Here is a 26,656-nt window from a genome sequence, read left to right on the forward strand (position 1 = left end):
CACGCGCTGTGTGAGAGCCATGACAGTGGGAGCCAGAAATTGGCTAACTGTTATGTAATACTTTGGTCTCCGGAGGCGTTCCTTGCCTTCCGTCGCAGAAAGAAAAGATCCACAGATACATGCAGCTGCATGCAGGTCCTTTCACCACAACACATTAGAGACCAATGCAGCATTGATGTTTGAGGGAGCTATGCAGGACTTTATGTGAAAACCGGGTAGGTGACGTGGTCACAATGTCCAACGTGCTCTGTAGAGCAGCGTTTTGCGCACTGGTGGGAGTGGGATTGTGCGCTGCTCTATTTCGTGAGGATATTACTAGCTTCGAGGTGATCAGTCCAGAAGAGGCACGTTCCCCTCCTCTGCACCAATTTCATCAGTTTCAGCTATGAATCAACGCCAGAGGTGTACATAGTTGCGAGTCAAATAGAAAACCTATGTCCAAGAATCCGACTTTGGATCTTGTACTAACTGTTTTATCTATTATGCATTTCTTCAAGTCCTGCCCTGTCTGCAAAAGTGGAGGGCATGTGGACCTAAACATTTCTGTGGTCAGCACTTGACATTCTTCCTGGCTCTGCAGGTGACGCTATCTCTTGGAAAAACGGACATCGGGGTAGATGTAGCGAACGCCACAAATGGGTGTGTCTCCTCGGTGTCACTCCATGTTGTCAGACAGAAAGAAGCACAGAACTGTCTGTGCCGAGCGCCTGCTGATGAAACAAACATTTTTGCGATTTGCAGGATTCTGTTGGATAGTGGGAGCTTATTCTCAGCCTCATCGCGGGGTGGGAGGGGGAATGTCAGGGCGAAGAGCAAGGAGCAGACTCTGGCTGAGCTTAGGGAGGAGAATGACTGGAAGAATGACCTCATCCTTTTCTGGATGCCAACTTCGATTAGGTGAGCGGCCAACGCTGTATCACCTCCTAAGACGCGCTGCCTGGCAATATTAAGCCACCTCTTGCAGCGATTCCTTGCCCTGGAGGTCCTTTGCACTGCTCTGGGCATATCAACAAGGCTTACTTCACAATTACTGGCTGGCGGGGGCCGGTATAACAACTGAGCGCCATGCCCACGGTTGGGTCTTGCTTGGATCTGGCGAGTTCATCAAGGAGTACCATTTGTGGCAGCCTTCACCTGCAGCTTACTGCAGACAAACCTTGCCTTTTGCAGGAACGGCGTGAAATAAATTGAGAATGGAATACCTGCATCAATGGCCAGATGCCTGACCACATGAGAGATTCTTGTCATGTGCGCAGGGCAAAGATGCCCCGGATAGTGCATTCTTGGCTGCGCAACTATCTGGCGTGCATGGCCATGTATTTTGCTGTGGGGTCCATGTGGGTGTACTACATCTACTGGTGCTTTGGCAATGTCTTCTTTGGGCCAGGCAGGATGCCGGGGGTCACTGATGTCTTCGAGCAGATCAGGGTGCGCACTCTTGCCATCATATCAGCCAATACTGCTCAATTCACACAAACACACTGTCATTTGTGGCTGTCCTCACAACCATCAGACTGCCCCAGATGCCAGAAGAACCTGCCATCAGGAACGTCTGTAATGTCTGTGAGAGCACAGCTCTGCATGCAGCGGATTATTGGAAACTCTGATGCATTCTATATTACTTTACCTTCACACCTCAGATTACCCCTTTCCTATCAGAAGCTGAATTTAGATACACCTATTGCCCCCTGCAGAAGCTGCTGCAAGGATTTAGTGCTCTGATATTCCGAAGGCAGAGGATCCTAATTTGAAGTATCCACATTCAGCGTCCCCTGCCGAAGGTGCACCAAGGGTTCAGCCTTCTTATTTCCATTGGCTGCAGGTTGCAATGGGGTCGATGCCGCTATACGCAATGCTGCCAGCGTTGACAGAGGCAGTGGTGGAGAGGGGGTGGACGAGGGTGTATTCACGCATTGATGACGTGGGGCTGATGTGGTACCTCGTTTATTTCGCCCTCTACATGACCTCAGTGGAGTTCTTTGTGTACTGGATGCACCGCAGCCTGCATGATGTCAAGCTGGGCTACAGGTCAGACCTTCTCACAATCTCTGGAGCAGCACTTCTTCCTGATTTGGTGCTCACAGCATAGAGGTTCTCTTGAGCCCTTACCGCTCAGCATCTTCTTGCCGAACATGTCACAGGCTTGTCAATATTTGCCTGTGCTAGATAGACGATGAGGATGCCCGGCGGTAAGGGCTTAATGCATATTGGGTCCTGTGCATTCAGGGAAGGGTGATCTTGTATCTTGAAAGAGCTGGCTTGATGGGTTATTCTGTGCATGCAGCTGGTTCCATCACACCCACCACAAATACAACAAGGAGCACACGCTGTCGCCCTTTGCTGGACTGGCCTTCAATCCCTTTGATGGCATCTTGCAGGTTTGATCATTACTCTTTGCCTTCCACTGAACCATTTTTTTGCTTCTTTTCTGCTTTTTGTTCCTGTCAATAGTTCCTGTGAGTGGGGCCTGAATGGAGATGTGGCAGCTGAAAATGACTGAAGTTATCTCATTTTGTCATTTGTCTTGACTGCCCCTTAATTGTCTGCAAATGTGGACCAAGGAGATTTGCTGTCCCTTGCAGGCGATTCCCTACTGTTGGACGCTGCTCTATGTTCCCATGCATTTCCTGACCCACGAGCTTCTGCTCTTTGCCACTGGTATCTGGACCACAAACATACACGACTGTATACACGGCAGGTTAGACCCTCAATCCCAGCCTCCCGTGCATTGCTGCATTGCCGAGAAATTACATGAAGCCCAAGATTTCCGGGGAGCCTGTAATATCTAAAGAACATTCTGTGGCCCTTGTCATCATGCAAAAGCTATGCAAGCTTGTAAAAGCCTCAGCAGAGCTGTGCATAAGTTGATATATTTTTGCATCCTTTTAAGAGTTGATATAATGATGGAAGATTAAAGTATCTGCATGTGACTGATGCATGAGACTGATGCATGCAATTGCAGGGCTGATCCCATCATGGGCGCGGGCTATCACACAATTCACCACACCACCTACAAGCACAACTATGGCCACTACTTTGTGTACATGGACAAGCTCTTTGGCACGCTGGTAACCCCAGAGGACTATGAAGCCGAGCAGCAGGCAAAGCTCAAGGCAACATGAGACGAGCACTTGAGGGTTTTGGCTTGTTGAAGTTTTGTGTCGAGCAAAGCAGGAGAGGCGGCGGTGGGCCCTTCCCTTCATGCACTTGATTCTGGCGGGCCAGTCTAAATTTTTACGATATAATGACTTATAAGAGGGAAGAATTGAGAAATTCGTAGCAAAGGGGATTGCTGAGTAGTGAGCAGGATGATAGCTGGCTGAATTGCACATGACTGACCAGGGAGAAACGTGGAATGACGGGAAGTGATTTTGATAGCAGAGTAGACTAGACAGCATAGACACGTGAGTGACCTTTCCTCTTCTTGCGCAGAGGTACTACCAGAATTCTTTTGCAAGCTTCTGTGGCTTGTGACTTACTATTACTTGGCTTTCGCTGATGTCTGATGTTCGTAGATGGTCCTGCAGCTTGTCCTTGACAGAGAGGGAATGATGCAATTTAATAATACTGGTAGATTCTGCTTTCTTGCAATGCATTGGTGCTTCTACCTGTAAAGCTCAAGTTTGCTTATAAGTTTAGCTTTTGAAAATAGCTTATGAATTATTACTATATCTCATAAGTCCTTGACTGCCCCAGCCAGTTTTTATTCAGTCATCAGTGCATCACATGAATGCACTTGGCATTCAACACAGACACATCCTTATCTACTGACAGCATCCCGAGTAAACTTACAGCAAAAAATTTCTGGAGACAAAGAGATCATCCAAGTGCAGTGCCAGTAGCACCCAAATCCTTTTGCAACCCAAAGGAAACTTCCTTGCTTTCTAGCGGGTGCTTCGACCCATCAGTTCACTTGAGTTCAAGTTTCTGTTCTTGTTTTGCATACGCTCCTTGTCACCACACTCTTTCTTCCTCTCATTCAACAAACAATTTGAGAATCACTCCGTGCTGAGGCGGCCCTTGTGCCGTAGGTAGGCCTGCACAAACTGGTCTATATCTCCATCCATGACCCCTGGCACATCAGAGGTTTCCATGCCAGTGCGCACATCCTTGACCAGCTTGTAGGGGTGGAACACATAGTTCCTGATCTGCTGGCCCCACTCCGCCTTCACAATATCTCCCCTGATCTCGGCTATCTCCCTCGCCTGCTGTTCCTGCTGCACTACCACCAGCTTCGCCTTGAGCTGCTCCATTGCCAGCGCCTGTGCCAGCAAAAATACATTTTATTTATTTATTTATTTTTACACGCTTTTCCTGCCAAGAGGCAAGGTGCGTCCTGCAGACAAGCTGCAGTTAAAGGCTGTCACAATCCTACCCTTGTTGGACTCGCCAGATCCAAGCAAGACCCAATCAACCAATATGAAATACATATTCATGGGCCATCAATTAAGACTAGATGCCCTGAACAACAAGAGACGCCCTGTCTGCATGTCAGCAAGTGTACCAGCATAAGCCCCCACCAAGAATATCAAAATCTGACATTTGCTGTATCCATCTACCAAGTGGCCTGAGTACTAGGGAACCATATCGAGTCCTCCAGACATGCACTGACAACGTCAACATTAAAAGCTAAGCAAGTGAAAGGCATTCTGCTCATAAAGAAGAGGACGTCATTATGCAGACTGGTGAAGCATGGGAGGTACAGTGTGACAAAATAGATATCCACCTTGTTCTGCAGCTGCGAGCGCTGTTGCTGGCACCGTACGGCGATGCCTGTGGGGATGTGTTTGATGCGCACGCACGTCTCCAGCTTGTTCACATTCTGGCCGCCTGACCACATTCACATTAAAAACTCGGACAGCTGTGGCATGCAAGCTGCTTTTCAGCGAACGTCTCTGGCCAAGACGATGGAAATTCAATACCTTCGCTGCAGGGAAAGTTGATGCGCCAAAGCCTGGGGAAAGTACAAGAAGGTGAAGGCTAACCTGCGCCCTGTGATCTAGTGGTCGTGATCTCCAAGTCAGATTCAGGAATTTCCACCTGGGTCGCCTTCTCTCCTGCGGACATGCAACTGTCGACATCACTACCCATGTTTGCAAAGACTGCGTACAATGGAGAGACCTCATGCTGCAAAACTACTGCGCCGCTCCTTGTGAAAGCCCAGGACACCGCATGCAATAATGTGAAGAATGCGAGATTCAATACCGTGGTAAGCATTCTAAAACCCGCACCCTCGGCGGTGCGGGATGTTATTAAAAGCAACTTTTAGGGGTCTTTCTGACTTCAAACATACCAAGGTCATGCTCCATTGGATTGGACTCGTCGACAGCTTTCCGAATCTGGTCTCAAAATTATCATAGGTTTCACATTTTGGGAGATACGGTCCAATTTATCCACCCTTTTTGGCCAAAATGATTTTTGCGGGTTTCAGAATGACAGTAGTAGCGAATTTGCGGCATTTTCTTGTTAGCAAAAATCCGAGCACTTCGTCGCTTTTACTAATGATTGTATGTGATGACCCTGGATACACCATGTGGCCATGAGAGTGGGAAGTCGGCGCACCGAGGATTGGCATGACTTCCACGGCAGCGAAGCTGGTCTGACGCGCAGCCTTGGCATTGAAGGGGGACTGGCGCACCAGTCTGTGCGTTCCCTTCTCGCCTGCCAGGTACCCATAGGCGTATCTCCCATGCACCTCCATCTCCACGCTCTTCACCCCGGCCTCCTCGCCTGATTGCACGTTGCACAAAAGGAAACTCAGTGAGCGCTGCTGCGCATATGGGAAGTAATGGCATTGTGTCCCATGGATAGATGCTGCAGCAATGGCTCTTCACCCCCTGCCTCCTCGCCTGATCATAGATTGCACACAGAAACAATTTCAGGGAGTGCTGCTGCCAAGCTGTCAGGTTTTCTTGGCTTTGTGTTGCATGGACAGATGCCGAAGCAATGGCTACATGGAGGTGACAATAAATTGAAGCTGTGTTTCAGCTGGGATACACTCTTGGCCCAAGGCGCACAGAAATAGACGCATGAAGTTTGGAAAATAAAAAAAAACCAGGCAATCTGATAAGACCTGTTTTTTTTTTAAGTCCTTCAGGCTGAGGCACAGAGGTTGCAGTGGAGGATAGGCTGCAATGGGAGTGTGAATTCATGGACGCAAGACCACTGATCTGATGATGGAGCACATTGCTGACCTGGCGATCTGTCGAGGGTGACTGTTTTGTAGCCCTGCTTCTCGGCCCAGCGCGTGTACATGCGCTCCAGCTTCTCCGCCCAGTCCATCGCATCCGTGCCCCCGGCACCTGCCTGCCAACGGTATAACCACCCCTCCTGAGCAATTTTTACGATGCACAGACGTGTGATACCCTGCCTAGAACACGTGCAATAAGAAAACGGATCAGCTTGAAATATAGAAATTAATAAGCGGTGACAACAGGCAGAATGTAAGCAAGGACGCAAAGTAACAAAGAAATTTGCTAAAATAAAATTGCAGGAATAGCTTCAACAGCTTAAACTCCCCACAGCCAAACACACCCATGGCCAAAGAAATGCCCAAGTACGCTTGCTGATGCAAATCATCTTGAATGTCTATTCTCAGGGAATCAAGGCGCTCCAAGAGCAGGTCAGCAACGCAACTGAGCGACACCAATAGATGGATCATGGACTGAGAAAAGTCAGTCCAAGACCAACATGCAGGTGTCTCTCAACAGCATTGCCAACCTAAACAAGCAAGATTTTGAACTGACAGATGCCAGATAGTCTGGGCCAATGTTCAGGTATCTCTCAACACTGCTGCCAACCTGAGCAAGTGAGGTACAGACTGGGCACCTGGATACTGAGGGTGGCGCTGCCCTTGTCATACTCGCCGCCCAGCAGCCGCTGCAGCTCCCACCTGGCAAGCCCCTTCTGCAGCCTCTCCAACGCTTCGACCCCCTCCCTCAGGAACGCCTGTTGCTCCTGCCCCTCCTGCACATGCCAGAGGCATGGTGAGGCATAGCTACAGCTGCCTCTCACCTGCACAACTCTTCAGAACGGTCGTGGGAGGGATCAAGTTATAAAAGCTGCTGAGTGGCTAGCACAGGCACCGCATAACTACTGGACGAAATGCAGCTGACTTTGCAGCATGGCTCACTCTCAAGCGGCAGGCTGACTTGGGAACATGCAAATACATCCAGATTACACACTAATCCTGCCTGAGGCAAGGTGCATCGGCAGACAAAATGCAAGTAAAGGCTGCCGCATATCCTACCCCTTGCTAGACTCGCCAGATCCAAGCAGGACGCAATCAACCGTGGGCACGATGCTCAGTGTAAATACCAGCCCCCCGCCAGTAGGGGCCAATATATCCATATTGTGCCGCAAAACTGATCTCCAGGGAGTAAACAGGCAGAAAGGACCTGCCTCCATTTCAGCGAGTTCAATGGCTGTTTGTACATCTCCCAGGAGGCCCTGGAACCCCTCCACTTCCTGCACGATGCCCTTCAGCTCGCTCATCTGCTGCAGCGTGGCCTGAGCGCTCTCCTGGTCCTCCCAGAATGCCCCATCGCTGGCAGCCTGCTCCAGAGCTGCGTACTGGTCTCGTAGAGAGATTAGATTGGTCACATGCGCTGCCTCCTCCACCTGCTTTGCAGCCTCTACTGCCTGCATACGCACATGGTGGGTGCTCAGGGTGGGATTGTTACGGGACGATCTGGCTGGCAGCTGTTCACGACCCAAAGGAAGATTGTCAGGCATCGGTGGAAATACAAGGGCAGAGATTTTACCTTTGTACTCAAGGCATTGACTGAGAATTCCTGCTCCATGGTAGCTTGCTCCACTGCTGAAGCCTTTGCAGCGAAGGTCCGCCTGCTACCGATATGCAAACTTTTACTCCGTCCTGTGCTCTGCTTTACTTTGAATCTTTCGGCTGGCGAGCATGTCGTCATTCCATCTCGCAGCTGTACGAAAGGTTGCAACAGCACAGGTCTGGCACACCAGACGGAACTCGAGAAACCGCAGGAGGTGGGCCTCATGGCTGATCGGCAAGGGAAAATTTTGTTTTCGAGAATGTAAGTTGGGCTTTTTCGAATCAGGAGCGATCTCAGGCCCAATGGAACAGAAAACACAAAAACACCGTTTACCAATCGGTACACTTTTGGTGCGATCGAGGCCATGATCCTGGCATGTTTCTGAGATCAGAGGAATAAGCTACACACTTCAAAAGAAAATGAGCTGAGAATGGAAATGGGCCACCATCTGGAGACATGCTGACCTCAGCAGCATGCGGCCATGACGTGGAAGATAGGAACCCATGAGATGCACAGGCTGGAATTCTTAAATCGTGCAACAGAACAACCCACAATCGTATTACAGCTTGCTCTCGATTTGTGAACGAACTTTTTTGAACGTCTCCTGCTAGCAGGTTGAACGGGATCGCTTGCAGTTGAGAAGTGACATCTTGACAGTATTGGCAGTAATCTAGCGCCCTTATTGAAGTGCCTGTATCTTCACAATAATACTCAGAAGTGGCGCAGCCATGCACAGCGCCACCCCTTTCATGTCTGCAGCCCCCGATCTTGGGAGGTGAGTTGGGCACCCAAAGCATGCCAACAAACTCTGCTCTGCATACACCAGTCCAAAAATCTCTCCTCAAGTAACTCTGGCCATAATGGTATCTTGTCAAGCAATTTAGAGCCACTGCCAATCCTCAATTAATGCTGAGTGCCTGCAACAGGTGTAGCTTGAGTCCACCAAGCTGCTCGGGGAGGGCCCTGCCCTTCCAAGCCTCCACATGTCCACCTCTGCGCCATGCCGGGGTCAGGCTGTCAGCATGGCCGACGAAGCCCGGCAGCCTCCTGCAGAAGGTGCAGAATCTCAATTCTCTCGGAATGCGTGGACCACAAGCATTACTGGTATTGTCCAAGCCATTTGTAGCCATGCTTCACTCACCCTGCGGTGCAGCACGGCATGCTTTGTATTGCATGTTGCAACAGACATCGTTTGCTACCCGCTTGAGCTGGCAGCAATCAAGTCTTGATAAAATTGGGAATGGATGTATATTACCACACTGCTCCTGCAGGCACACAACACGACGAGGTCGCACAGCAGAAGGCGCGAGCAGTGCATGTCGGTAACAGCAGCATCGGCAGCTTCCGCGGCGGATGCCGGCGGCGCAGGTTCCGTGGACGGGGAAGCTGCCGGCAGCCCGTCGGTAGCTGCGCGGATGATTGCGTTCCAGCAGGCCTTCTGGAAGTTCCTGCGGCCCCACACAATTCGCGGCACCATCCTCGGATCCATCGCTGTCACTGCACGCGCCCTCATCGAGTGCCCCGCTGTGCGCTCTTGACCTTCCTCCTTCAGGTCATGTGACACTCTTGCCTGGGAGAGTGACTTTACCCAATTAAGTCGATGCACGGGCTTGCATGCAGCTCTATCACGGCTTCGTTGCATAGCGCTGGAAGCAGAAGCACAGCTTATCGCACTGAGCTGTTTTACTTCGCCTACTGGTCGATCCAACATATACAGTTGATTCAAGGATTTTAATGACTCAAGATTGCAACGCTCCTCAATCAAGGGATGGTGTGGCCATGTTGCTATTGCAGCCGCCGGACTGGGGCAGTTGCGTCCTTGCTGAACCTGGCAAGACACATTGATACTAACTGAGATGCACACTTGTATCTTGTCGGAGCCGTAGTGATATGAGGGAAATCCCTGCTGTACTGCACATGCAAAGGTGGACTGGGGCGTGCAGTGCCAGGCCAACTGACATGAGTTATATACTACAGCACATCACTTAGGATGAACATTATGAAAGCGCAGTACACCAGCTCAATTGATTGAATGACTGTTTGCTGTGGTAATATGACTAATTGTTGCTGATGTGTAATGGCTGCAGCCGCTGGACTGGGCCCTGCTGCCGCGCGCTGGTCTGGGTGTGCTGGCGCTGTTGGCTGGCAATGGCTACATTGTGGGCATCAACCAGATCTACGACGTCGACATCGACACCGTCTCGAAACCATTCCTGCCCATCGCAGCAGGTGCGCACTCCCACCAATAAGATGTCACGTAAAAGGAGCAGCAAAGAAGGGGAGAAAGATGGAATAAATTCCATGGAACCCCCATTGCCTTAGGCACGTCCTCGCCTATTTGATATTTAAGTTTAATAGCCACAGAGAATAGCTAAAAGAAAGATGGAGTGGACAGAGGAACACCGTCTGGGACCCCAACGTGCAGAGCCAGATATGGCTGAGCAGAGGACAGACCTTTTAAAGCATGTGAGTTTCTAGGATGCCATTCAGGCGCTGTACTGGCAGAGCCTGTGAGCCTTGCTGAAAGCATCTCAAGGGGTGCTCAGAACGTGTTAAGCGACCGGCTGTGTGAGTTCTGCTACAACAGGGGTTTGCGGCAGGCTGATCAGCACATGCAGGGATGGGATTAGAATTGCTTGGGAGTCTTTGGCCGTGATGCCTTCACGGCGTGCGTGATAGAAATTTCTATTTGCCAGGCTCTGCTTGGCGTCAGGGCACACCATGCAGGCATCTAGGCCGTAGGAATCCGAGTTGTAATCCTTCACGTCCTTGCACACGCTATTACAAGCATGTGACCTCTGTAACAGTAAGACGGTAATATTGTGTCTGACTGACGTCTGATGTATCTCTCGACTAGAAATTGGGAGGCGCCCAGTTCAATGTGCACACCCACTTGGGTTTTGCATGGGTTGGGGCCCCACAAGTCTCGAGGGTATTCTTGTGCTTCAACTGAACATGTCAGCTAAAAGATTTCTACTGTGTATCCAAGCACTATTTTATATTGCATTCCTGTCCATCTCCTCTGATTCATGTAGATACCTGCAGGCGAGTTGTCACCGGGGATGGCCTGGGCGCTCTGTGTGGGCCTGGCAGCGGCGGGCCTGGGGATCACAGCCGCCAATTTTGGCCGCCCCATAACTCTCCTGTATGCGTTCGGCCTCTTTCTGGGCACGGTCTACAGCGTACCTCCGCTGCGCCTCAAGCGATTTGCGGTCGCCGCCTTTATGATCATCGCGACCGTGCGCGGATTTCTGCTAAACTTTGGCGTCTACTCTGCCACTCGCGCTGCCCTGGGGCTGCCCTTCCAGTGGAGCCCTGCTATCCTGTGAGGCCCTCTCTCTTGTAAACCCATCACACCCTTTTCCAGCTAAAGCTGCAGTAGTTTTCCAGCGAAAGCTGCAGTAAAGGGCTGCCAGATTTCCTGTTTCATGATGGACTCGCCTGATCCAAACCAGACCAAATCAGCCGAGGGCACGCTGCTCAGTATTCATATCGCCCCCTGCCAGCCGCCGGGCCAACTTGTGGGTTGAAAGGTGCAAGATGGTAGTCCTTGTCAGTCCTGCCTGCCTTCGAAGTGCGCAGCTTGCAGGGCTTCACCAGTATAAAGTTGCCATGTGTCAGTCTAACGAACAATGCCAGGTGTCATATTTTTGGCTTTGCATGCACAATCCGCAGTCTGCAGCTGCTTGTTGGCCTCTTTACCGCTGCATTTGATTCTGAGGGATGGCGGCTTTCTCAAGTCAGACACTTGCTTTCATGAGATGTCATTTTACCGCGCTGCTGCTCAGATGTTGCATGCATGGTGCAATTGGGCCACCTGTGAGGAACGTAATGTGCGCAGGTTCATCACATGCTTCGTGACGCTGTTTGCCACGGTGATCGCCATCACAAAGGACCTTGCTGACGTGGAGGGGGACCGTAAATACGGCATCCAGACATTCAGCACTCGGCTCGGCACCCGCAGGGTGGCATTCCTGGGTGCGTCTGCGTTTTTCAAGTACTAAAGCCTGGTTATGGCAATCTTGAGGATTAGTTGCTGGCATGAGCGCATTGCATCAATAGCAGGTTTTCTGGAATGCCCAAAATAATGTCTGGGCTGCAGCCCTTGAAGCTGCAATATGAAGCAAAGATGCGCGTGTGCCTGTAAATAGAACATGGTGTTATGCGGTTTGGTGCGGATTTCCCCTTCAGGGGCTTGCATGTCTGTTACGATATGTAACAGAGTTGAGGTGACATGGTAGTTTGCAGGTAGTGTGTGGCCTGCTCTGGCTCTGCATGCCAAGCATTCACAACCCCTTCAGCAGTTGACCGTGCTGTTGTCATTGCGCAGGCTCAGGGCTGCTGGCGCTGAACTACGCTGCAGCCATAGCGCTGGCAATAAAGATGCCAGGCACATTCCGCGCACCTCTGATGATCGGCGCAAACCTTCTCTTCACGGCATATCTTGCGCAGCAGACAGCCAAGATAGACAAGGGTAAGTACAGCCAGCTGGCGATTGCTGGGTACTACCGAGGGATCTGGAACCTGTTCTACGCGCAGTATGCAATCTTCCCCTTCATATGAGATGATAGGGTGCCCCATCTAGAGGTCATCTGGGTACTACTATGAGTAATGCCTGCTAGAATGTGCAGTTACAAGACTTGTGGTATGGTTTGTGGTACCGGTGCATCAGGCCATCACTTGACCATGTGGTGACCGGGCGCCGCGGCTGGTCAATATTGTCTGCTAAAATCTTGGGCTTTAATGTTGCATATTTGCATACAACATACTGATTAAAGAAGGCCATGAGCCTGTAGACATCAACAATGACTGTCTTCTGACTTTGAATGACATCCAACCCCAAAGCATTGATGATTGGAATCTTGCACATACACATGGTCTATTCAGAGCAATTTCGGAAACTACCAGCCCCTGTCACTTAGCGAAGCAATGTGATGCATTTTGCTTCCGATTTCTTTGTGAAGAACTGCGATAAGAAGATTGCTCTAGAGAATTCGACCTTAACCCTGTGCAGCTTGGTGCTCAGAGTGACAGGACTATTCAGGTCTGCCATTGCCCATGGTTCCATTGCCCTGCTAGTGCTAGCTCCTGCCGTAGTAAATAGCTAGAAGGCATGAACCTGTCTGCAGCTTCAAGCTAAGTCAGAGCAGGAGTTCAGTACTTCAAAGTCTTAGAAACAGTGCCCATTATTGTCCATATTATGATCAGCAAAGCGAGATCTCAGAGACTGTCTACTATCTCAGTTCATTGATCCTGACAAAAAAACCCTGCAGAGCACACTGCACATCCCGCGCTCTTCGCATGTTCCAAAAGTGATCGACTTATGATGGTGGTGCCTGAAACTAATCAAAGCGCCACCATTTGGAAGAATGCCCGGGCCTGTCCCAGGCTCCCCGTTGTAGACCAGGTGCCGGAGGCCGGGTCATAAATCTCGGATGAGGCAGTGTAGGTGGGGCTCTGAACGATGCCGCCCGCTGCCACCACCGTCCCATCCGCGAGCAGCACCATCTGAAAGTTTGACCTCTTGGTTGCCATGCTGCCGGTGGCCGTCCACGTGCCGGTAGCCACATCGTAGATCTCTGCCGAGGCCAGCTCGCCGTTGATGTCATTACTGTTGCTGCTGCCGCCTGCTGCGAGGACGTTGCCATTGGGCAAGCCAACCATTTGGAAGCTGCCCCGGGGGGTTGTCATGGGCCCTGTAGATGTCCACGTCCCCGAGAAAGGGTTGTAAACCTCCGTGCTCGCTAGGGTCGTTGCGCCGTTCACTCCCCCGGCCGCCAGCAAGTTACCGTTTTGCAGCAGCACCATCGAGAAGGACACTCTGGGGCTAGTCAGAGCGCCGGTGGGCGACCAAAGCCCAGTGGAGGGGCTGTAAATCTCACTGGAACTGAGCGTGCCGAAACCGGTAGTTGTGCCTCCCGCCGCCAGGACATCGCCGGTGGACAGAGTGGCCGTCTGGAAGCCCGCGCGGGCCGCGGCCATGGCGCCCGTAACGGCCCAGGCGCCCGTTACGGGATTGTACAGCTCCGCTGAATCCAAGTAGACAGTCCCGCCGCTGTTCGCCGTAGAGACCTGCCCCCCGGCCGTCAGCGCGCGCCCGTCTTGCAGCAGAACGGTCTCAGGGCCCACGCGCGGCACATTGAGATTGCCGGTGGCCGCCCACGTGCCGCTGGCCGCGCTGTAGAGCTCTGAGGAATCAAGGTTGACTGCAGAGTTGTCAGGCATGAGTTCGGCGCCGCCGAGGGCCAGAGCGGAGCCGGGGGAAAGCCGCAGCATGCTGAAGGCGTATCGGGCGGTGATGAGTTTCCCTGTAGGGAGCCAGCTCCTCCCGGCCTGGCTGTACAGCTCGCTGGAATTGAGGACCGTGATTCTTCCCGCGACCACGTCGATGAACAGGCCCCCCGCCGCCAAGGGTGGCCCTGCAAAGCAACAACTGAACAGATTCAACAAAGTTTTCATCTGCTGAGATTCAATAAGATTCAGAGTAGGTGAGATGCAGACACCAAGGCAGCTCTTTGCACAGGTCTGCTGCACAGTCTACAGTAGTTGCCTAGATCTTTAGAAGTGCAATACTGTAGTAATCATTCTAAAACCCGCAATGAATAATTACTCTTGGCCGAAAAGGGTGGATGAATAAGACCCTATCTCTCAAAATATGTGACCAATGATAATTCTGAGACCAGATTCGGGGGGCTCTTGACAAGAGCCCAATCCGATGGAGCACGACCCTGGTGTTTCTGAAGTCAGGAAGACCCCTAGTGGAATTTCCCCGCACCGCCGAGGGTGCGGGTCTTAGAATGAACACCACAGTATGCTGAACAGAGGAGTGCTGCTCAGCTCTGCCTATGAAGCTTCAAAATTATCGCTTTCCTCCTTCTGAGCACCCCCAAGATCATTGGCTTTTTCAAACACATAATTACTGTCCTTCATTACCGACCAGCTCTCATGCATTATTGCGGTACTTCAGCTGTGCGTGACGCATGCAATGTGCCCCTCTTGCTGTGTGCCTCAAGCCCATGCACATTCTTGCTGGCGTCTTGTAAAGCCGTGGACATCTGTGTTACTGTTTTTCTCATTCTGAAACCCGCACCCTTGTCAGTGCAGGAAATTTTTCAAAGCGGCTTTCAGGGGTCTTCCTGACTTCCAGGGTCATGCTCCATTCAGTTGGGCTCGTCGATTGCTCTCCGAATCTGGTCTCCAAGTTATCGTATGCTTTATAATTTGGGAGATAGGGTCTTAATTATCCACCCTTTCGGTCCAAAAAAAAGTTGTTTCATGCGGGTTTTAGAATGAGCACGATAGCACCGTGTTCGCACAAGACGACTTGAACGCATTAAATCTGGATCAGACCTGGTGGTGGTGGTGGTACAGGGGCTGCAGCAGCTGTAACAGTCACACCAGTCACAGTGGGTTGCCCAAAGATGTCGGCAGGCAGCGTCTGATTGAAACCGGCGGCGGCTGCATCCGTGACATTCGCCGTGTTGTTTGCTGGCGTGGTCACTGTTGTGTTCACCAGCACACTGCCCGGCAGCACGCTGTTGATTGTCACCTGCCGCATTATTGTCGTTGTCAGTACATTTCTTTCCTGCCAATGGTAAGGTACGTCCTGCGGACAAGCTGCAGGTACAGGCTGCCACGATCCTACCCCTTGATGGGCTCGCCAAATCCAAGCAAGACCCAATCAATCGTGCTCAGTATTTGGCGGGGGCCGGTAGCCCCTCGCCAGCCAGGGCAACATGCATCACTGCTATGTTACTCTCATGTAATATCTTGCATTGCAGAGGTTGCTAGGATGCAACTGAGGCAGCACATGCTGATGTCACCGCAAAGCTGCAGTTTGAAGGATGCCCACCTGGAATATGAGGGGGCTGACTGCCTTGATGCCATCAATGTACTGCTGCTGGTAGGGGCTGGTGAAATTGTTCACTGAGAATGTGGTGATCCTTGTCACGAAATTGATAAACACCAGACCGCCTGCAATTGCATGCATGTGAGGTCATCGCAGAAAGCTGTTGCCTTGTCTGCCCTGGGAATTATCACAGGTGCATTGCATGCATCAGCACAGCTGCCATTGAGGTCTTCGAAGCTTTGCTGCAGCCTTCTCTGGTCTGGTTTCCGTTACATGAGACAAGCATGCATCAAAGCATGCGCAGGCGCATGCAGCCTAGGTCATCACACAGTTGCTGCTGCCTTGTCTGCCTTCCTTTTGTAGCTCAGCTGAAACACATGCATAAACACAGCTGCAATTGCTCAGCATTACTCTGACCTGGGTTTGATGTTGTGGTAGGAGGGGGGGTGGTCAGGGGTGGGCGTGTAGGCTTCACTGCGCATGCACAAAGCACCTCAGATCCTTGTACAACGATCCAGAAAGATTATATTGAAGTTGCACGGCTCAAACGACTCGAGGAGTGCAAGAGTTGGGCTGTTGTGACAGGTTCTTGCCAGGAAGCTAGGGATTGTAATGGCAAAGGATGCCACAGCCCAGGCTGCCTTGACCAGCTCACTCAGGCCTTCCTGAGAGAAACAACATACATCATATCAATCTGGACATCTGGAGTGCGTTTGTTTTTACCTTTGGTCACTATCTTGATGGCCGCATTCGCCACATCACCCAAGGCAGTCTGCAAATGGCAGCAGCACACAGGCGATCAGAGGTCGCTTGATGGATGATAAAACAGCAGAACAGCAAGGCAGGCTGTCTTTGATTCCACAGGACGAAAGTCATGCGAAAGGGTCCTGAGTTCGTGCTGTTGGCAGCAAGTTGCAGAAAATGGATGGCGACGTTTGCTTGAGCTGGCCAGCCACATCGAGACCCAGTCCACCAAATGCGTTATGAGACAAGTCCTTGACAATTCGTGGAAGCAACGGTCAGGGGAGCGTTTGCTATAGTGCTTAGATTACCTCAGTGGCATTTAGTATTCCTGCACAAAGCAAAATCTTCATCAGGTTGACTCTGTCGGAAAGTCTTGCTGATCTTTTACGTGTTAAGAAGCTCAAAGCCAAAATCTATGCGACGACCAACACTACCATGCATTGCAAAATTCATCGTTCCGGGAGGCACTGTCGCCCTGACCTTTCTTGGCGGTGATGACGTCCGACACTGACTTGTCAAAAGCAGCCCTGGCGATGGCCTGTCAACGCACAGAGTGATTGATAGCACGTTTTGAATTTTCTTCGAAGTGGACGAAAGAAACGAGATGCGCTCGATAGCAAGAAACATCATGAAGGCAAGGGTCCAGCTTGGAAATCGTGACAAAGGGCTTCCTGAAGGTCATCCCCTTGCAGGTTCGTCACCTCAGTAGAACCAGCCAGCCCTGCAAGGCACACATCATGTGGAGCTTTACTTCTGGAACGCCTAATGCAGTGCGTCCCGCATAACGTGGAGAAAAGCGGCTTTCAGGACGCAGCATAGAAAGCCGCTTTTCTCCACACATATCAAAGCTGCAGGCCGCAATACTGTTTACCTGGGATTATGTTTGAGCCGGTAATTGCCAGGAGAGTGAATAACAGGGAAAGCCTGCAACGCATTATGAAAAGGTGCTTGTTCTTCTGCGATGGTGCCGTGCACCGTTTGCTACGTCAACTGCACTGAATACAGCGGAGATCTTCAGTTCATGCCCATCATGATTGACTGCAGCAATACAGTGCATTATTGAATACACGACTTCCTGGGACTCACTGTGAGTCACTCCCAGACTGCGAAGTCTCTTTCGAATACCACGCTGACATGGACATAGCGCATATAGGTCAACTCCCTGCAGTTGTAAAAAATGGGTTTGGCATGCTTATATATATTTAGAGGACCTCCTAGAGGGAGAACATGGTGCAACTCTTCAACAATCACAGGACAAACGCAAAGCACCATCACACTACAACCGCATCACGCTACAACCTATGTGACAGCAATGCAACAAGCTGGCTCGGTCATGCTTCGAATGCACACCTCAGTGATGCACTGCACCAAAAATGGCATGATTTGGAGGCGAATAGGGGTCTCCAGTCTGCATCAACATAAAAATTGGCAATCAAGTCGATGCAGAGCTGATATAATGGCCAGTACCAGCACTGGGCTCAACCTTGAATTTTTTAAACTGCTGCTGTGGCTTTTACAGGTAGAAATCAGCAGCTCTAAACGTGACGAACAAGAAAACGCTGTGAAGTCAAGATGCAGGGTTTGCAACTGAAACCTTTAGATCTAGACTGGATCCAGTCTCTAGAGTCCAGTCAGCTGGCTTCAATCTGCGGACTTCAAGAGTGCTTGCAGAATACTGGAGGTAGTCTCTATAGAGGTAGTCTCTAGCTAGAGGAGTTCTGGCAAATATTTACGCTACGAAGAAACCCAAGCTGCAAATCATGATCTTGAAGCCTCAACTCCATGAGCAGCATAACATGCAAAAGAATATGGGCCTACATCGCAGTGTCATCTCATGACAGCATTCAGTATCAGTGATGAAGTGGCAGACGAGGAAACCTGTGCAGTGGCAGGCCTCGACTGGTCAGAACTATCATCGGTATCATTTAACATCCCACACAACATTCAGAGTCACCCTGCGCCAGGCAGAATCATGGGGGCCACTCCCTTGGCTGTCTGCTGCAGATTCAGAGGGTAGGGACTCAGCTAATGCAGCCCTGTCATATCACAGACCGCTGATTCATCTCCATTGTCCTCGGGGCAAAGGTTGGTGGCCTCCCCTTTATAAATTCGTCTTCTGGGCATGGGCTCAATTGCTGCAGCCGCCAATCCAGTGTCCATTGTACTGGAAGCAAGACTCAATAGCCTGCCCCTCACAAGGAAACAGAGGCTCAGTTGTTGCAGCTGCCGCCTCCCATGATGGCCACAGTCTAATTCTCACCGGACCGCCTCCCTCTCTGTAGGGGAAATATTCCTTTATAGAGGCTCAGTTGTTGCAACCGCCGCCTCCCATGATGGCGAGGATCATGAGGAAGATGTTGACAATGTCCAGGAAGATGGAGAGAGCACTGCTGATGTACTCGTCCGGCGATACTTGCACGCTCTTCCCCGACATCATCAGCTGCAGGTCGTAGATCAGGTGCACCTGCGCACGGACGATTATGGATCTCTTCCGAATGGTGGATCAGCCTTAGGAATGCTCAGACGCCCACAACTGCGGGTCATAAATCAGGTGCGCTCACGCCCAGGCGATTACACCAATATTTATGAGCAATTAGTCAGCGACAGTAATCCTTCATCATCAGAGCCCACCGCTGAGGTCATAGACTTGGTGCACTCAGTGCTGTGCGCCGGCATGAAGAAATTAAAATATGCAGTCAGCTGTAGGATTCTCAAGGTATGTTTAGGACCCATGGTGGGGCCTGCAGCATCAAATGAGGGGCACAAGACACTCAAGGTAGTGTATTTAAAATGCAGAGGCCTACCGAGAAAAGAATGGAGCCCACGATGCCGATGATCAGGTAGGTCACATTGCGCGTCCTGCACCACAAGAAACAGATATTGACAGGAAAATTCAAGTTTGACAATTTATTGTAGCGGCCCGCAACATCTCTGCTGCTGAAGCAACAATATATTTTGAATGAGGTACATACGAATGCACGCGGGTCATGCAGATGCATGCATGGAAGAAAAGAGCAGAAAAGCCATCCTACCAGAAGATGCCAATGAAAATCATCACCATGAACACCAGCGTAGCGATTGCAAGGTACCCTCCCAGCCTGCAATCACAGAACAGGAATGAAAAATCAGGAATCCATAAACACACCATATTGACACCTGGATTGCTACTTCAACCCTGCAGTGTGATAGCACAACTGTGCCAACATTTAGGCCAGTTCCGTATAGCTCATAATGTGCATAATCGACCAGTCATATTACATCGCTTCCAGCAGTTTGGGGCTGATCCGATGCCTGACCCTGACTCTCAAGAATATTGTCGGGGTCAGCGCAGCATGACATAAAATCCTCGGAAATAAATGTGGCGACACAAATAAGGTGATTCCAAGAGGGCGGTGGAAGAAATCTCACTTGGTGAAGTCCAGCTTTGTGCAGAAGGCGACAAGGAAGCAGCCTGCAACGACCCCGCCAGTGGCCACCAGTGCTATGAGCACCGCCTGAGTATCCCACCAGGAAGTGACCGTGCCTATCTGGAAGCCGAAGATGACTGTGAACGCCGTCTGCGCGCAGGATGCCGGCACATGTCAGTTACACTATGGTAAGGTAATAACGTCTGGAGACATAGGGTTCACCCTTGAACTGCCCTGCAGTGTGATACTGTGAGGCTGGTACCGCATTGCATCATCAGCAATTTAAAGCAGAAAGAAATTTTCAGGACCGCTTGTTAAGTACACATCACGCCGGTGCACATGTCAAGTATGTTATTGTCCTGCTCAAAAGGCTTCCTAAGCGGCCTGAAGAGTCCCAGAAGTATCCACCATGCAACAGCGCAGGACTCGCTCCAGAAATGCACATCTTGAATGACTGCCACGCAGTCGCAGACTGGAACACTCCAAAGTCGTGTCCCACACTGGAGACAGCCAAACTGGTGGCTCAAATCCAAATGGTGAAGGGCCACGCACCAAGAAGAGGTAGTTGTAGGGGACCTTATAGCGCAGGGTGCGACTGCAGCCGAGCGCAATGATGGCGACCAGCGAGAGGCCCCAGGACAGCCAGAAGGGCCACTGGTTGTGCCGCACATAGTTCTGCGCAAGCCAAAGACATATTAAATACGTCAGCCTCAAACTTTTTTGAGCAAAGGAAACATTTCTGTTGGTGGACCCTGGCAATCCTGCATGCAGGACAATACCAGGTTCTGCTCCACAAAAATTGGTGCTGGTCTTTTGTGCATGGAACACTGAAGCGCGGAGTTCCAGCCTGCGCATGTGGTGCAGCCAGGGCGCTGCAGGCATCTCCTTGTGCGCGTTTGCATGCTTCAACGAACACAAGAAAACAGCAGATGCGCACGAGGAAATGGGGCTTAGAGCCATGGCCACATGTTGGCACTACACCTATGTAAGGGACAGAGCAAGCCCAAGGAAAATGTGCGTCATGTTGCAAAGAACAAAGCCAGCGAATTCACGTGCGCACACCTTCAAGGGGTGCACGAAGAAGAAGGTGAGCGAGCAGCCGACTGTGAAGGCGAGCATGCAGGTCACAATGAACAGCACTTTGCGAACAAAGCCGCGCCGCACAGCCTCATCCCTGAAGGAAGCCGCCCACTTGGCAGCCTGTAACGCACATCAGACCTATTTACAAACACTTGACCATGTCATATTTCTTCTTGTAAAGCTCACAATATAGAGCGAATTGGCAGCAGCAGACCGAAACCTGTGCTATGCAGGGGTGCTGCGAAAAGGAAGGATGTTAATCTGTCAAAGTGCGAGATCGTGCATCCACAAGGATTGCCCCACGAAAGGCGCCTGCTGATCATCAATCTGAAGGTTGCCCCATGAGCACCGGAGTCACGCTCTAGGTATGGCTTCCAGAGAGCGTGGCCTTGCGCTCGCGAAGCAACGTTCAGATCCTCACAAAGCGCATTTCTTGCTGTGCATGCAGTGCGAGGAGCTGGCTGTACCTGAGCAGCTTCCAAGTCATAGTTGGGCTGCTGCGGCGGCGGCGGCGGCGCCTGCTGCTGAAAGGCCGCTGGCCCACTGTAGCCTGGGTACCCTGGAGGAGGGCCCTGCTGCGGATAGCCTGCGCCCATATTAATTACATCCGAATTTAATTTGTTAGTTCTATATTCAAATACACCTAGGTGATGTCCCCAGCATGGCCAGCTCACATCACCAGCTAACTGGGGCATGCAGGGCAGAGAAGCAAATTTTGGTATTTAAATACTGCTGTTTAGAGGATCAGGGGATCCAAATAGAAAATAGAATCGCGCACCTTGCTGGTAGCCTTGGCCAGCATAGCCCTGTTGTGGTGGGTAGGCCTGTGAGGGATTTGGTCCCTGGCCCCATCCCTGCTGTGGAGGATACTGAGGGTAACCTGCAGGCAAAGGTTTTTTTTTAGTTAGGAACCATGAAAATTTCCTTTGACACAGGAAGAGCATCAAAGCAATTTGTACTCTCTTGCAGGACAAGTATGCTGCCAGGTGGATCCTTTATTTTGATGCCCTGCCTTGTAGCTGACAGTCTTATGCATGGCAAATTGGACGATTAACGTTCTGCCGATGTTCACCCACCTGGTCCCTTCGCTTGTTTGTCGGTGTCAGCCATGGACCAAGGCAAGCTGTGTTCTCGAGGGGCTCTGCTGAATTGTAAGGTCTGCACCAGTCAAAACACGCAGACAATCGTGCTCTTTGCCTTGTGTCGGTCCTGTGCTACTACAGTGTAGCTGCTGTCAATTTCCCAGTGCAAATAAGCGTATGAGAGGACTCTTGCTGCAAGCCAACCGACCTCGTCGAAGGAGAACAATGCAAGCACAGATCCCGAGGGGCTGCAGAAGCACTTCAGATCCACACGGGAACCAAGTACGACGAACGGAAGCAAATTGCAGGTTGTGCGTTGGGAGCAGAATGCAAATTCCTGAGGGAATGCTCAAGATTGCCTTCGTCGGTAGCTTCCACCTGGCAAGCCTCGCTTCCTTCACCGCTGACGTCATGGATAGCTCCCTCGAAATTGATTTCATCAGACCATGTATTTGCAACATTGCATCTTGCGATTACATAGTGTGAAACATGAGAGGTGTGGGGCTAGAGCAGTCATCCGTTTGCCGGTTCTGGCACTTGAAGTTACACCAGATCTCTTTTTTCCATCAGCTGATCTTGAAATCAAAGTCAAGAGCCAGATACTTACTTGATTGAAGGGTATTTTCAATACAGGCAAATTATTGAGCTGTCATTGCACAAGTCTAACATCATTAGCTTAGCAGCCAAATACACAGTCTTGGGACCTTGTGATAAAATATGCAGCCACAGTCCTATCAATCGGACAAAATAGCAATTTCCACTGCGAAAACCAGCACAAGCAGTGCAGCTGAGAGCTCTCCTGGCTGCTACCTGATTGTGCACAACGTCAGCAAACGCCACAACATTGGCACGCTTGTGCGCAGCGCCGCAGCCTTTTCAGTGACCGAAGTGTGACCTTTCAACCTTCTTAATGCTTTTTTGTGTCCCTGTCATGTCTCTGCATGCCAGTGGGAGCATTGGTTGCTGTGCCTGCGTCTCCATGGTTGATGCTGGACACAAGAAACAGGGTGATTCAGTTGGAGGCAGCTGCCGCCAATGTAAGAAAGCAAGGCTTCACTCTTGGAGCATGCAGAATTGGAAATAAGTTCTGAAGAGAGGGTGTGCGTCCTTTGCAGGTGTGCCTGGTAGGTGCCAGGCAGTTCAACACCTTTGGCAGCCACGGCTCAGCAGACTATGTGAACTACCGCCACTTTCCCAGCCTCCAGGAGTGCTGCCACTACCTCAAACAGGACAAAGGTGCGCTCCGACATTAGTATATATTACTTTGTACTTCAAGGAAACTGGCGTCCGCTGTCTGTTAGCTCTCATCTCAGAGACGTCGCAAGCAACAACCGCTGTTGCTTTGAGAAGGGTGACTGTGTCAGGGTGGGTATGGCATCTCTAAAATTTCAATTAAATCTGGGTGCGCGCTCTAGATGCAGTATGATCCTGGTCACCTTCCTGGCAGGGGGCGCTATTTCTAGCAGCTTAATATAGTACACCCTGTTCCTGGTGTAGCGTGGGAGGGCTGAATGGGACGCAGTGAATCTGTTCTATTTAAATCGGGTCTGATGGAGTGCTGCTGGCTGCATGCTGCAGGATGCCGAATAATGGGGGTGGAGATCGCAGAGGACGCGCAGCCTATACATGCACACCCATTCAGCGGCCCCACAGCCTTCATGCTGGGAAATGAGGTGTGTTGTTCTCTCCTGCTGCTGGTCATCAGCACTTTGCTCCCTGGCTGGCGAGAGGCGGTATAATGTTGAGCACCGCGGTTGGGTCTTGCTTGGATCTGGCGAGTCCAACAAGGGGTAGGAAGTTGGCAGCCATTACATGCAGCTTGTCTGCAGACGTGCCTTGCCTTTGGCAGGCAAAGCGTGTAATAATAACAATAATATCCCCTTGCTTTCAGGGGAGCGGGCTGTCGCCACAGCAGGTGCAGCTATGCGACGCATTTGTGTACATTCCGCAGTACGGCGCCGGCACGGCATCTCTGAATGTAACAGTGGCGGCTTCAATTGTGCTGCAGCACTTTGCGGCCTGGGCAGGGTACGCAGAGCGCCCGCGGTCCGGCGCCAAATACGACGTCGGGGAGCGGCCGCCGCGCACCGGCGCACGAGGTAGACAACTGTGCATTGAGGCCTTAGGGGACTCGGGGATGCTCTTCCAAGTAGATGCTTTACAGACCTCTCCTCCTGGGGTCAATGTTCTCGGAGCTCTAATAATTATACTGTGCGCGACGCAAAGATGAGCCTGTACGCATGGTGTCATGTGCATGTGACAGCGTTAGGGAGTGCTCTGGCTCCAGAGTTTCAGTCTTGGGAAGAACCTGGGTTGCCGATCGGTGCTATTATTTGCATCGCCAGGGACTGTGCCTCTAACGGAGGAGGAGAGGGCGGCAGAGCGTGAGCGCAGGCTGAAAAAGAAAGCAGCAGCCAACGGGCATGACGTACTGCAAGGCAGCGATGGTGAAGATGCGCCCACTTCCAAGCGCACAAATTTGTTTATAGTACACAGTCCTTATTGTATTTGTTGATGACATGCAACGGGTACCCATGTCCTCTTGTCGCCAACATCCTTGCATGGACAAGATAATGCATTTGAGAGAGCAATTGTGCGTGTCTAGGACCCCTGCTGGATGATCTAATGGATGCAGCTGAAGAGGAGTGACCATGTTACACACAGTCTGCTTGTTTACTGAAGTGTTGCTTTACAACAGACTGAAGACGTATCGTCTGTCACAGATATTCTATTGTCGCCAGAAACCAATGAGCCACTAGGGCATGCTGCATGCATTGCTACCTGTGCCTTACTGAACTCCAGATAATCCACACAGAGCTGTACCGCACATTATGAAACTCTGCTTTCCCAGGATGAGTCCTGATGGATGATCAGAACGATGACCAGAATTAGCAAAGTCACTTGAGGCCATCCAGGAAGATCTGGATGCGCTCCCCGCCCGTCTCAAAATCCGCCACTGGCTTGTCCCGAGTCCAGCCGGCCTGTGTCTGCTGTATTAGCTCCTCCAGATCCACCCCAGCCACCTGCACAGTCCCAGACACACCCTTTTGGCAATGTTTAACCAAGCAGCAAGTACCAAAGCCAAGAGTAGAGGGCTCTTTCCTGCATGCACACAGGATTGCAAGACACAACCCCAGGCTCTAGGGGCTGTAATCACAAAAGTACACCCTGTTTCCTGCCCTGGGCAAGATGTGTCTTTAGACAAGCTGCGGGTGAAGGCTGCCACATGTCCTACCCCTTGTTGAAGTTGCCAGATCCAAGCAAGACCCAATCAACCGAGGGCACAATGCTCAGTATTTATACCGCCCCCCGCCAGCCGGGGCCCAGGAGGTACAGCAGCACTTGATGACTACACATGACATTATGCTCCGAGATGTGGGTGGATTGTACTGCAGTGCACTGTCTGAGTAAGCAGCCTTCACAATGTTGTTAATTGCATTAGCTCCACATCTAGATCTTGGATGTAGGCAGGCAATGATAACATGTATTCAGCCTGCGAGGCAGCCCTTTCCCCTTAATATTGGCGCTCGCGCTGCGTTGATGTCAGCAGTCCATTATCTTTATCTTTCAGCGCTACAGTGCTGCAATGCTTGCCATAGCAGCCTGGCATGCCGGCAGAGGCAGCTGGTCTAAAAAGAACACAATTAAAATTCTGGGACAGTACTAGAGCATAAACACCTGCGGCACGACAGTAGCAATGCCGTCTATGAATGCGGCTGGCAGCCGCGTCTCCAGCCGCGTCTCACCCGTCGCCACGCTCGTTATCTTGATGCGCAGGAAACGCGCCCGCCTCAGCGCGCTGCCGGCATCTTCGCCTCCAGAGCCGCCTGTGCAACACGAATTTGACACATTTGCTTTTGCACTCCAAGACACATCCACGACACATTGCAGATAATCTGCATGTATTTCGCTGCGCTGTGCACAATACTTCCCGTCTTGTCATTTGTATGACTGAAGGGTTTCTACAGAGCAGGTACTTGAAGGAAGTATCCGATCGCTTCACACATAATTTTATTTGGAGTGTGGCATTTTGAAAGTACTTGCAGTCCGCCGGAGGTCCTCAAAAGACCGCTGCAAATTTGGCGAAAGCCGTTGCATGCTGTCTGCTTGGAGTACTGAGAGACCTGGCAGGCTCTCATCACTCACTGTGCTCTGCTTGCTATTAATCACATCCATGGGTATCCCCACTTCCTTATCTCAACAGTACAACCTTGCAGACGCTCTTCTACACCTTTAAGGAGAAAACAACTCTCCAGTAACTTGTCAAAGAAGCATAGGCATGTGAGCGAGCATACCTTGCTGGCGGCCACTCAGGACGATGGCATCTGGTTCCACCACAGCCACAGACGGCGCCTCTGCAGCGCTGGATACACTCTCTTCAGAGGTTTCCGCAGCTGTGTCCGGCTGGTCGTCGTTCAAATCCAAGCTCTTTAGCTCCTCGTCCAGGGTAGAGAGCCCTGGCGCCTCCCTGCCAGACCCGCTGCATGCAGATTCGATCAATTACAGTGGTCGGCACATAGGCTCTTGCTTCAGACAATATCAGCCTCTACGCTTCATCTATCTTTGTATTTGCTCTTGTTTCGAGCTCTCCAGCCCCAAATCTGCAGCTTGATTTGCATTTGGGCAGGCCATGACTATGATGGCCCCAAATTCTCATGTGCTCCTTTTAGGTTGGGCGGACTAATCACAGAGGCCCACCGCACTTAA

At 51.1% G+C, this 26,656-nt stretch overlaps 6 protein-coding genes across 6 annotated transcripts; 3 read left to right on the forward strand and 3 right to left on the reverse strand.

Moving 5' to 3' along the window:
- Positions 1–820: 820 nt before the first annotated feature.
- Positions 821–3,122, forward strand: COCSUDRAFT_15746 (hypothetical protein; the record flags this gene model as incomplete). The annotated part of the gene is made up of 6 exons (XM_005647791.1): positions 821–897; positions 1,257–1,428; positions 1,823–2,028; positions 2,285–2,378; positions 2,583–2,698; positions 2,963–3,122. Coding segments are annotated over 6 exons (825 nt in total), but the record flags the coding sequence as incomplete, so codon positions are not given.
- Positions 3,123–3,998: 876 nt separating this feature from the next.
- COCSUDRAFT_15672 (peptide chain release factor 2) lies at positions 3,999–7,647 on the reverse strand (the record flags this gene model as incomplete). The annotated part of the gene is made up of 7 exons (XM_005647792.1): positions 3,999–4,262; positions 4,727–4,830; positions 4,986–5,057; positions 5,563–5,767; positions 6,217–6,306; positions 6,829–6,937; positions 7,385–7,647. 7 exons carry the CDS (start codon positions 7,645–7,647, stop codon positions 3,999–4,001), a joined length of 1,107 nt encoding a protein of 368 aa, XP_005647849.1.
- A 1,555-nt stretch (positions 7,648–9,202) lies between these two features.
- On the forward strand, positions 9,203–12,350 carry COCSUDRAFT_15913 (homogentisate solanesyltransferase; the record flags this gene model as incomplete). Its single annotated transcript, XM_005647793.1, has 5 exons — positions 9,203–9,313; positions 9,875–10,016; positions 10,833–11,112; positions 11,629–11,765; positions 12,118–12,350. 5 exons carry the CDS (start codon positions 9,203–9,205, stop codon positions 12,348–12,350), a joined length of 903 nt encoding a protein of 300 aa, XP_005647850.1.
- A 783-nt stretch (positions 12,351–13,133) lies between these two features.
- Positions 13,134–17,315, reverse strand: COCSUDRAFT_42202 (galactose oxidase; the record flags this gene model as incomplete). The annotated part of the gene is made up of 8 exons (XM_005647794.1): positions 13,134–14,206; positions 15,138–15,336; positions 15,640–15,761; positions 16,360–16,408; positions 16,689–16,708; positions 16,861–16,918; positions 17,082–17,101; positions 17,252–17,315. The coding sequence occupies 8 exons, from the start codon at positions 17,313–17,315 to the stop codon at positions 13,134–13,136; spliced, it is 1,605 nt and encodes a 534-aa protein (XP_005647851.1).
- A 1,370-nt stretch (positions 17,316–18,685) lies between these two features.
- COCSUDRAFT_42203 (hypothetical protein) lies at positions 18,686–21,977 on the reverse strand (the record flags this gene model as incomplete). The annotated part of the gene is made up of 9 exons (XM_005647795.1): positions 18,686–18,844; positions 19,185–19,239; positions 19,413–19,478; positions 19,789–19,937; positions 20,340–20,462; positions 20,850–20,987; positions 21,335–21,453; positions 21,646–21,747; positions 21,944–21,977. The coding sequence occupies 9 exons, from the start codon at positions 21,975–21,977 to the stop codon at positions 18,686–18,688; spliced, it is 945 nt and encodes a 314-aa protein (XP_005647852.1).
- A 504-nt stretch (positions 21,978–22,481) lies between these two features.
- COCSUDRAFT_66262 (hypothetical protein) lies at positions 22,482–24,801 on the forward strand. Its single transcript, XM_005647796.1, has 6 exons — positions 22,482–22,837; positions 23,065–23,185; positions 23,528–23,622; positions 23,841–24,048; positions 24,295–24,396; positions 24,555–24,801. The coding sequence occupies exons 1-6, from the start codon at positions 22,667–22,669 to the stop codon at positions 24,596–24,598; spliced, it is 741 nt and encodes a 246-aa protein (XP_005647853.1). The 5' UTR covers positions 22,482–22,666; the 3' UTR covers positions 24,599–24,801.
- The last annotated feature ends 1,855 nt before the right edge of the window (positions 24,802–26,656 follow it).

This window comes from Coccomyxa subellipsoidea, assembly GCF_000258705.1.
Source record: "Coccomyxa subellipsoidea C-169, whole genome shotgun sequence".
NCBI classification, from domain to species: Eukaryota; Viridiplantae; Chlorophyta; class Trebouxiophyceae; family Coccomyxaceae; genus Coccomyxa; species Coccomyxa subellipsoidea.